This window comes from Myotis davidii, unplaced genomic scaffold (assembly GCF_000327345.1).
Source record: "Myotis davidii unplaced genomic scaffold, ASM32734v1 scaffold745, whole genome shotgun sequence".
Taxonomy (NCBI): Eukaryota; Metazoa; Chordata; class Mammalia; order Chiroptera; family Vespertilionidae; genus Myotis; species Myotis davidii.
In genome coordinates, this window is record NW_006297146.1 from 30,927 (window position 1) to 42,190 (window position 11,264).

Consider the following 11,264-nt stretch of genomic DNA (forward strand, 5'->3'; position numbering starts at 1 on the left):
TCCAGGCTCCTCTCGAATCTCAGGTCCCAGGCAGCTTCCCAAATTAATCTGGTCCCCTGGAAAACTCTGGTCCCAGGGTCCAGGAAAGCCTCCATGATAATAAAATCATAAGTGTAATTGAAGAGCATGGAGGCCAGAGGCATCTGAAGGCTTGGGGTTGATGGGAGGCCAACACTCCCGCAGCCAGAAAAGAGTGTGATTGAGGCGTTGATGCGTAGCCTCTGTGCCAGGTCATGAAAATCAGCGTAAGAGCACTTACACAGATGATAAAAACCCAACAAGGAGTTTGGTGATAAAACTTAATGGCCTATCAAATCACAATCAGGACACTAAAACGCAGCGGGCCGAGTGTAACCCTCCGCCTCGGGCTCTCCCGCCGCCAGGATGTCCTGAAGGCCAGGCCCAGGAAGCTGGAGCTGGGGTCCAGGCCAGCACGACCCCTGACCCACAGCTCGGCTCCCCAGAGCAGGCAGGTGCCAGCCAGCCCTTTCTCCTCCTCGGGGCCTGGCCAGTCTCCTTGTCATAAACTGTCTACAGAAGTTTATTGCTTCGCCTCAGTATTTTGTTCAGGGAGCAGAGGGAATTAATGCTAGAAGCAAAAATCACACGATATCAAGTCAATGCTAGGGAATGTGTGGGACACTTTAGAACAACATCCCGGGGTGCTGGAGATTTCCAGAGATGTGTTGTAGACCTGGTAAGAGCAGGGGAATGTATAAGTGGTGCTGGGGAGGGGAAGTACCTGCATAGTAACTGCCTTGGTGGCCAGTTATACTAAATAGAGGAGGTTAATCAAACTAGCAACTATTTGGGCATAAGACAGGACTTGCCCCGAAAGAATTTAGTCCAATTAAATCCTGTTACCACAAACGTAAGCCTGAACAATATAGCTATGAGGTTAATTCATTCACAAAGTGTGTGGAACACTGTCCTTAATAGCAGGGGTGTGGTGGTGAGCTGGACAGATAGGTAGGCCTGTCCGGTTGGGGGGATGGACAGGGAACAAGTAAAGCAGTGACTCCAGCTGTTTTGAGTCCAATTGAGAAAATAAATAGGACATTGGAAGAGATCATGATGGAGTGAGGCTTTTTTGGGTTATGTGTCCAGGGAATTTCTCTGCAGACGTGAAATTTGTACTGAAGCGTGATTGCAATAAAGGGGTGAGGCATGCAAAGACCTGGGGGAAGATCGTGTCCCAGGCACCAGCGTAAGAGCCCTGAGGTGAAGTGAGAGAACAGAAAGGGGGTCACGGCTGCAGAGCAGAGGGCAGGAGGGGGTTGAGGTGGGAGGGGCCAGGTGGTATGGGCTTGTGGCTGGAGTAAGGAGTTTGGATTTTAATGTACCTGCATGGGAAAGGTTTAACCAGGGTTTTTGTTTGTTTGTTTTTAATCTGATTTCTGTTTTAAAAAGATGCCCTGGCTGCTCCTAAATATCAGAAGACAATAAGGCAGTACAGAATTCAGTGCCACAGAAATATGTGAATGAGAAGTATTTTGTGAATAGAAGGGAAATAGGTGGTTCGTTGGCACTGAAGCTTCCCCAGTGGATTTGGCACGATTTCTTTGTCCTCATTCTTCTTTTCTCCCGGGCGCCCCTGGGAGCAGGGCCGAGCTGTCCTGCAGAGGTGGCGGCAGGGGACATCCCCAGAGCCTCCCTGCCATGGGAATGGTTTCTCTCGATTGTTCCCCACAGGGTGTGGACACTGTAAGAAAATGAAGCCAGAGTTTGAGAGTGCAGCGGAAGTCCTCCACGGAGAAGCAGACGTAAGCATCCTTCCCCTAACCTCCCCCCCACATTCTTGTCTGAAGAATCAGTGACATGAATCATTGCAATGGCTTTTCCCTGCCAGCTCTGCAGCAGCTCTCCCTGCCCCTGGAGATCTGTAGTACTTCCACGTTTCCGAGTCAGATGGGTGGGGCCCTACCAGGGATGGAGGGGTGCAGAGAGACTGAGGTTATATTCCCAAGCCTGTCCAGGTAGCCTCTGTCAGGTCATGGCCTTGAGGGGAAGCCCCAGGATTCTCCCTCTTTTCTCTGGGTCTCTGGCTATTGGGAACAGCCTGTTTGGTGGGCAGATTTAAAAGCCTCATCTCGACCCATAAGGAGAAATGATGACCGTGCCAGTGTTTGGTCATTCCCTGGGATACATGGGCCCCGGGGCCAGCCACCCCACAGTGAAGTCCCTGCAGGCCCGGGGGCAGGGGAGCAGGGGGCTGTCGTCTGGGCTCCTCTGTTCTGCCTGCACCATGTCTGAGGCTGTCGTGCATGGTTGGCCTCTCCCCCATCCCAGAGCTCTGGTGTCCTTGCAGCTGTCGATGCCACTGTCAACAAGGCCCTGGCAGAAAGGTTCCACATCTCCGAGTTCCCCACATTGAAGTACTTTAAGAACGGAGAGAAATATGCAGTGCCCGTGCTCAGAACGAAGAAGAACTTTATTGAGTGGATTCGAAAGTAAGTTTGATGGTCTTGGTAGTACATCCTGACTCCTGGCTGTCGGCCACCAGAGACGGCCTTGAGGAGGAGAATTAAACCTTAGCAGCTACTGCCCTTGGCTCAGGGCCACAAGCCAAGACCAATTTGACTTCCCCAATCCTAAAGCCATGTCTGGTGTGTTCACCACGGTCCTTACCCAGGAGGCCGCTGGTAGCCTTTCTGGATCCAGTTTTATCAGCTCCAGTAAGCCTTCTACTCTCTTTCTAGAGCCCCTTACCCCCTTTCCCAAGGTCTTGGTATCAAGAGCTGTACTCACTTGCACCCAGGTTCGCTGGTGGCTCATGGGGCCTCCTCAGTGTCCACAGTGCAGCCCGGGGCATTCTGGAGCTGAGAATAAGATTTCAGAGAGTGAGTAGTTTATTTTCTCACACCTATGGAGACCAGAGATTCAAGACCACATGTCTCCAGGGTTAGTTTTTTCTGAGGCCTCTCTCCTTGGCTGTCTTCTCCCTGTGTCCTCACATGGTCTGTGTCCTCTTCTGTCTTAAAAGGATACCAGTAAGACTGGAGTAGGGCCCACCCCATGACTTCATTTTAACTTAATTACCTCTATAGACCCTGCCTCCAAATACAGTCACGTTCTGAGGCACTAGAGGTTAGGACTTCACTATGGGAACTTGGGGGGACACAGTCCCTCCCACAACAGTCTGCAACTCCAGAGAACCTGAGTAGCCTTGCAGTTACAGGCCCAAGGGCCCTCCAACTCACCCCAGGACTTTAGAACATGCAGTTCTTAGCATTTCCCCGTGCTGTGAGGGACTAACTGAGCTGTCACACAGGTGCCCTGGGAAATGGAGGAAGCCTCGGGCCTTGCTTGAGAGGCAGGAATTGTTAGGACACAACTGAGGAGCCTTTCTGCTATCTACACCCCTCCCCCAACACACGTGCGCACGCACACACACATACACACACACCTTAAATATCTGAGACTATTTCCTCACTTCTGCTGAGGGCGACAAAGAGAAGACATATTCCAGCCTCTGCAAGGTTCCTGGTCCATGTTATAATGATGCCCAGTTGGGAACCAGTTAAAGTCACAAAGTGACACGAGAACTGCAGAACAGCAGCATCTGAATGGAGTTACTCTGTTAGGACCTTGAACCTCAGGCTTGGATATATGTCAGCATCACCTGGTGTTGAGGTGCTGATTTAAAGCGCAGATGCTGGGCTGCTGTCCTTGAAGCTTTGATTCAGGAAGTGTGAGTGGGACCTTCAGCCTCAGTGTTTTAAGAAACACCAGCTTACGCAGAATGGGAGCTTTGGGGCATTGCAGGGGATGAGAGAGAGAACCGGAGAGAGAGAGAGAGCTTCTGAAAGGTGAGGATGGTTATGGGGTGTCGGGGTGCAGGGGCGAAGGAGAGAATGCAGGGGGCTGTGTCAGCACTGGGAGCAGACCAACCCCCCGCCACCCCCGAGACACTTCTCAGCGAAGGGAGAGAGGACGTGGCTGTAGAGAAGGGGGCAAGGGCAACAGAGGCTTTAAAAGACCCTGGAGAGATCTATCAGTACTTTTGAGAGGCAGGGGGAGGGAACCAGTGGACAAACAGAATGAGAAATTATAAACACCCACTACGCGCCGGTCACTTATCAGAGCATATAGGCTTCAGCAGCTGTTGGTGGCTTGGCTGGCTAGGTGCTTGACATGCACCCTCCGCTCTCTGTAAGGATCCCAGGAAGTAGGTATCATTGTACTCATTTAACAGAAAAGAAAATGGAAGCTCAGAGGAGGTTAGTAACTTGCCTAAGGTCACACTGTTGGTAAGTAATCTGGATTTGAACCCAGACCCGCTGCACTCTTTGGCCCATGCTCTCTCCACCAGAACAAAGGTTCAGGAACAGGAAGTAGTAGGCAGCCTTCAGGGTCCCAGAAGAAACAGGGGGCAGGAGGGGAGCCCTGTGGAGGAGCTGCTATGCCCATGGCCAGGAGTGAGGGCCCATACCTGCGGGGCGGCCTCGCCCTGAAGGGGCTCAGCTCTTCCGCACCTTCACAGAGTGGCTGCACTTCAGGCTTTTCCAAGGGAATCGGGAATCTTTGCTGATGGTACAGATTTTTTCATATTTAATTTTTTCTAAATTAAACTTTAGAAAGGAAGCAAAGGGGTTTCTCTCATGCTCCCCTGCATGGTGGGGGGAGAGGGGAAGGGTTGGAAGCACTTGCCTGTACATGAGCCTCTCCTGATGACTGTGTCCCCTCCACCCCGGCTCCCTGCAGCCCCGAGGCCCCCCCACCCCCAGAGCCCACCTGGGAAGAGCAGCAGACCAGCGTGCTGCATCTGACGGGGGACAACTTCCGGGAGACCCTGAAGAAGAAGAAACACACCTTGGTCATGTTCTATGCCCCTTGTAAGTAGCTGGGGTGCTCACTTCGGGGTGAGAGAGGGGTGGGCCAGACGGAACTACGAGGACGCCCCTGGGACCAGGGCACCCGCAGGTTGACTGTGGGTTCACCTCTGCGGTAAGCAAGGCCCCCAGTTTCGTTCCAGGCTGCCCTTCAAATCCAGGGCCCCTTGTGTCAGTCAGCTGTCAGGTTCTCTCCCTCCTGGGAGCCTCCCTCACATCAGTCCTAAAGCCCTCCACTGCTGGAGGTGGCAGGGATGTGCCATGTGATTACTCAGTCTCCTCATGTTCCCGGGATCTTCCAGGCTGGCTGCCTCCCACCAGCCACTTCCTCCCGCTGCCCCTCGGCTCCCTCCATCCCTCCGGACACTGACTTCTCCTTCAAACCTGGGAATTTGGCGTTACCTTCCCAGTGGCTTTGAAGCTGTGGTGAAGCAGCCACATTCGCTCCAGCTCCCGAGATCCTGCGATTCCTTTTAAATCAAACTTAAGCTGAGCTGAGGAAGTGACACACCTGCTAACATGGGTGGTTGTGACCTCAGGTTTTGTGTATTCCCATTTGGAAGTTAATTGATCCGTAAAAGGCCAGGCTCTTGAATGTCCCACTTTCCTGTCGTTCTCTCCGCCAGGTTATGCCCTCCTGTTTGCTCCCCTCCTGCCCAACTTGTCAAGTGTCAATCATCCGCAGTGTCTCTCCTCAGCCCTCACTGTCTGGAAGGGGCTGCCGCCTGGCCCGGCCTCAGACCCCGCCCTCAGGCGGCTAACGCATCTCGCTGGGGGGGACTATGCTCTGGGTTCCTTACACAGCTTGTCTCTGTCCTCACCTGTCCTTAGAGTGAGCCTGGAGGACTGGGGATTAAGAGGTTAGCGGCTTCCTTCCAGGCAGAGTGAGGGCGCAGAACGGAGTCCCAGGAGATTCAGTGGGTGACTTGTTCGTGACAGCTGTTCTGCAGCCTGATGCTCCTTTTCTGTCACAGATTCGATTCAGAGAGTAGGGACTTTCTCAGCAGCAAGTGACATCCTGGCTATAGAAGTTGGAGTCCTTGACCAGCTCTGGGTGGACGTTAGAAAGACCAGGCTAAATACTTACCCCTGGAAACACCCCTCTCACCCTGTGACTCTGGGGCAGGGACTCTGACCCTGTTGGGGTGCTAAGGACCTCCCTCAAATACCAACTGTGTGCTGAGTGAAGTCCTGGCCCCAGAACACAGGGAAGGAGGTGTGATCCCTGCCTGGCCTCAGAGGCCTCACAGTTCACCCTGGCAAGAGATAACTTTAAACGTAGGGTGAGTCACTGAGCGACTCAACTTGCAGCAACGGGCTTGATGCCTATAATCTCTGGATTCTGCTCCAGATCGAAGACATGTTAATCAGGGGGTTAAACAATATTGGGGGGAGGGGAACTATCCCAAAGACAAACAAGCCTTTAACAATCTATAATAATAAAAGCATAACATGCTAATTAGACTGGACGAAGCCACGGCTGCGAGGGCCAAGGCAGCTGCTGCGGTGGGCGGGGGCCAAGCCCCTTGCACAAATTTTGTGCATCGGGTCTCTAGTTTTTAATAATAAAAATACCCGCCCCCCCTTCCCCCCCAGTTTGGCACAGTGGATAGAGCATCATCCCTTGTACTCAAGGGTCCTGGGTTCGATTCCAGTCAAGGACATGTACCTCGGTTGCAGGTCGGGGGCATGTGGGAGGCAATCAATGGATGTGTCTCTCTCACATTAATGTTTCTCTCTCTGTGTCTCTCCCCCTTCCACTCTCTTTAAAAATCAATGGAAAAATATCCTCAGGTGAGGATAAGCAATAATAATAATATTATACATTTATTTATAATAGATATAGTCTATAGTATATACTCATTCATATACAAAGACAACTAAATTTTACAGAAAGGTCAAACACCTGATAGAGGTAGATATAAAATAAAAAGCAAAATCTGACCTCCACATCCCTCCCCCATCTCCTCCCTGCACATCCCCCTCACTACCCCCACCTCCCCAACTTCCACACAGATCCTCCTCCTGCTGTTTCACTGTTCTCCCCTAGGCCAAGCCCCATTTGCTCTGAATGGTCTGGCCACAGTGACTGCCCTTCTTAGGCCAGTGTGACTGAGTCTCCAGAATTGGAATTCTGTTCTGTCCTCAGTCTTTGTTTCTCTCCCTCTCTCTGGGAGACTTCTCTGGCTTCCTGCTGTACAGCGGTGGTGCCTTTTTAAAAAGAATCCAGATCAAAAAAATTGTGCTTCTCTCGCCCACCTGACACCCTGGCAGCATCTTTATGCCCTTTCTAAACCCACCTCCCTTACAGCCATTCAATCGCTATGCTCTTTCTCTTGGATAATGAAAAGATTAGATGCAACAGGAGACCATTAATCTGACACCTAGAGACTTTAAATTGATGGTAATAGGAGTTTGCACTAGGCCGACAGTTACCTTTGTACTTTCCATAAGCAGAGAAGTTAGAAAGGAACAATTAGTGATACCAGATTTGGGGGAAGAGGGTAGCTTATTCCTTGCCAGCCTGATGCTATTAGCAGGCATCCAGGCCACTCATGAGGGACCTCTCGGTGACCTAGGGTGAGCTTGGATAAGCCTTGTCCACCAGCACATACATTAAGCTCTATAAATGTTTTAAAAACTGTATGCTGTCATGTCTTCATAATCTGAAATTTTCATGAATTTGAGCTATTCTTACCCCTGTTGAGTCACATTAGTGAATATTCCTGTATTTGCCATTGAGGCAATTTAAAAAACATCTATTAGTATCTGCCATGAGTTAGGCCGTGCTAGGCACTTCGTCTCATTTAGTTCTGATGTAACCCATAACCAGTCTAGCTTTCCTCTCTACTCCTGGGCCAGAGAATGGAAAATCCCTTTAAGCCCCCTCCCCATCAGGGACCACACTGTACTAGGGCCAGCTGGCCAGTCCACCAGCCAGGCCACAGGAGTGGTCCTGCCCATCTCGGGAGCCCCTCAAGTGCTGACTGCAGACTAAAGTGTAGCTTAGGCTTAATTTGGTTTCACAAAACCCTTTGAAATGCCAATCATTATTATCTTACTTTTAAACGGGGGAAAGCAGATGAGCACAGCCATTCTGTTCCCACCTTGGCTCCCCCCAGGCCTAGGGCGGCTGGAGGGCTGGCCCGGCTGTCTGTCAGGAAGTCAGCTGGGGCCAGGGCATCTCGCCTCTCCCACCTGTGTTTTGATGAGAATTAATTACCACCGTCAGGGAGATCTTCCGCTGAAAGCAGTTCGCTCTCTCGGCATGTGTTCAGTGTCTGGACAGCGGTGGAGAGAGGAGGTGGGCTTGGGTTTTGATCTGCTGGTGCTGAGGGAAGGGCCAAGAAAGTGAGTCTGGGCAAGAGTGCCTGCATCTTCCCGGACTCTCCCCTCAGTGGATGCTGCCCTGGATTCACTGGGATAGGAGGACGAAGTGGCCCTACACAGGTCCAGTCTATGCCTGAGATGCTGTCGTCAGAGCCTGAGGGGCTGTGTGCATGCCCCGGTCCCCTACAGGGCCGCTGGAGTCACAGGTCCTTGTCTACACTGATGGGCCTCTTCCTGGGGTCGGGAACCTAAGGACAGCTTGTCCTCTTAGCCTGACCTTGGCTTTCCCATTCCTGGTTCAGATGGATTGTAGAGCGAAGGGTAGAAGGACAGCATGAGGACCAGGAGCTGGTTTGGCAGCTCGGTCTGGGATGAGGGTAGAGGTTACTGAGAATGTGGAAGTGAGCCCCAAAGCGTAAGTAGCAGGGGTTCAGGCAGCGTGGTTACTCCTGTGCCACCCCCACCTCCACCCCTTCCTTTCCCAGTCCTACTTTCTCAGTCATGAAATGGAGAGGTTTGCAAGAGAAGGGGGCTTTGTAACAGGCTCAGAGAATCCTGAGCACACATCACCTTCTAAGGCAGCGGTTCTCAACCTGCGGGTTGCGACCCCTTTGGGGGTTGAACGACCCTTTCACAGGGGTCGCCTAAGACCATCGGAAAACACATATATAATTAGATATTGTTTTTGTGATTAATCACTATGCTTTAATTATGTTCAATTTGTAACAATGAAATTGGGGGTCACCACAACATAAGGAACTGTATTAAAGGGTAGTGGCATCAGGAAGGTTGAGAACCACTGTTCTAAGGTAACTGTGGGAAGGGAGGCCCTGGGCAGGCGTGGGCCTGCCACTTGCACAGGGCACCAACAAAGCCCTCATGCCAACAGCAGACACACAGGATGGTGGTTTGAGGGGCAGGGTTGATGCATGGGCCCTGACGGTCGGGTGTGCAGGTGGTGGGAGTCAGAGGAGCCCCACAGTCTGTTAAGTGAGAGACACTCCCTGAAAGGCCTCTCTGGGGGTCCTGGGAAGGGCTGTGGCTCTGCAGCCTCCCCCTCCCCCCGCCCCTGTGTGTAACACTCTCTCTCCCTCTCAACAGGGTGCCCGCACTGTAAGAAGGTCATTCCATACTTCACCTCCACTGCGGACGTCTTCAAAGATGACCGAAAGGTATGGGTGCTCCTCTTCATCTCTTGTCCTGCCTCCAACTTTGCCCGGTCCCCAATTCCCACACCTTCCTCCTTTCCATTCAGTCCCCTTCCCAGATAGGATCTGCTGAGACCTGGGGATCCTGGGAACCGGGACATTCTCTTTTCATAAGGCAGGATAGAGCCGCTGAATTTATGCTACAAAATCAGCCAAAAGGGATACACTGAGCTGTTGCAGCCCTTCCTTGGAGGAGAGGATAGAAGAGAGGTTATCTGTTTATTTTTTTAGAGCTTGAACCTTTTTATAGTAGGATCTGTAGTCATGCATTACTTATATAATCAAAAATACAAATAAAAAAATTCAACAAAAGTTGACTACAGGCAGCCAGGGCGGAGGAGAGCAGGCTAGGTCTATGGAGCCATGTCAGTGGAAGGCTCCTGCAGCGGCTGACTGATGAAGCATAAAATTAACAAGCTAGACCTGCAGATTGGATTAGTGTTCGGGGAGTGGGAGCCCCCCCCAGGCACATCCCCCCAGCAGCTCCAGCAGGCAGGGCAGGACAAGCTACCACCTGCCGGCTGGTGAGGGTGGTGTGTGGCCCTGGGCCGAGGGGTTGTGTGGCCAGGAGAAGACCCCGGAACTCAGGATGGTGCGGCTTAGCTGCTGCTAACCGGCGTGACCTGGGAGAAGTCCATCAGCTCTCCAGGCTGTGAGTTCCCTCCTCTGTAAAGTTGGCATGCTGGTCTAGATGAACACGAAGACCATTCCCAGCCTGGGACAACGTCATAGGAACCTGTCCCCTGGTGGGTCCCAGAAATGCACCCCCACACACCCAACCCAAGGTCACGCATCTCTGCTGTGGGGCCTCATCTTCCTTGTAGAAGCCTCAGGCTAAGTGGGGGCTGCTGGACACCAATGCCTGCCTGGATCACCTTGAGTTGGCCCTGCGAGAGGGGTAGTAACAGGATGGGGAGAGCTTAGAGCAGTGATGGCGAACCTTTTGAGCTCGACGTGTCAGCATTTTGAAAAACCCCAATTTAACTCTGGTGCTGTGTCACATATAGAAATTTTTTGATATTTGCATCCATAGTAAAACAAAGATTTATATTTTTGATATTTATTTTATATATTTAAATGCCATTTAACAAAGAAAAATCAACCAAAAAATGAGTTCGCGTGTCACCTCTGACACGTGTGTCATAGGTTCGCCATCACTGGCTTAGAGGGACAGCAAGTGAGAGGAAGCCAGGCTGGGGCACAGGCACATGTGTGGAAAGTGGGGACACACTGGGGACTCAGACCCCAGGACCCTGCTCTAGACTCAGGGAGTCCCGTCGTCACCCACAAGTCCTGGTTGTGCCTTTGAAGATACACCTCACCCCTCCCGTAGGGGGTATAGGACCAGAACCATTTTCTCCTACTCTTGCCACTTGGCCTGCATTGAGAGGGGCATGGCAGGAAGGGCTTCCCATCTCCCGTCGCCCGCACCACCTATCCCACTTGTGCATTCGTCAGGGTGGCTGCTCCTGCTCTGGGGGGCCCATCCCTGCAGGGTGCCCTCACTCTGGGCTTTGGGTTGTGTGGGGAAGCCTTTGCTCCCCGGAGAACAATCTGTGCTTTGGACACAGTTGCGTGGTGGGGGTATGAGGTCTCCCCACTGCCCTACCCCCGGGTGGCTGCTTGGGTTTCCATGGCTCCAGGTCTGTGACAAAGCCAGGCTGGCTGTGCCCACAGCCGGCCAAGGGCCAGCCCTCCTCTTCCCCTTTCCCCTCTACTGATGCACAGGAGCCCCATTTTCATGGTGACCCCTCCTCCTCTGAGACATTGATACACCTTTTGCTTTTTTTTTTTTTAATATATTTTATTGATTTTTTACAGAGAGGAAGGGAGAGAGATAGAGAGTTAGAAACATCGATGAGAGAAACATCGATCAGCTGCCTCCTGCACACGC

General features: G+C 52.0%; 1 protein-coding gene across 1 annotated transcript in view; it reads left to right on the forward strand.

The window, feature by feature from the left end:
• The window catches only part of PDIA5 (protein disulfide isomerase family A member 5), a 46,627-nt gene that overhangs the window by 28,658 nt on the left and 6,705 nt on the right, over positions 1–11,264 (forward strand). The window contains exons 7-10 of the mRNA XM_006772896.2: positions 1,693–1,763; positions 2,290–2,450; positions 4,705–4,835; positions 9,264–9,334. Of these exons, the coding sequence (XP_006772959.2) occupies positions 1,693–1,763; positions 2,290–2,450; positions 4,705–4,835; positions 9,264–9,334 (434 nt within the window). The remainder of the gene's footprint in view (positions 1–1,692; positions 1,764–2,289; positions 2,451–4,704; positions 4,836–9,263; positions 9,335–11,264) is intronic.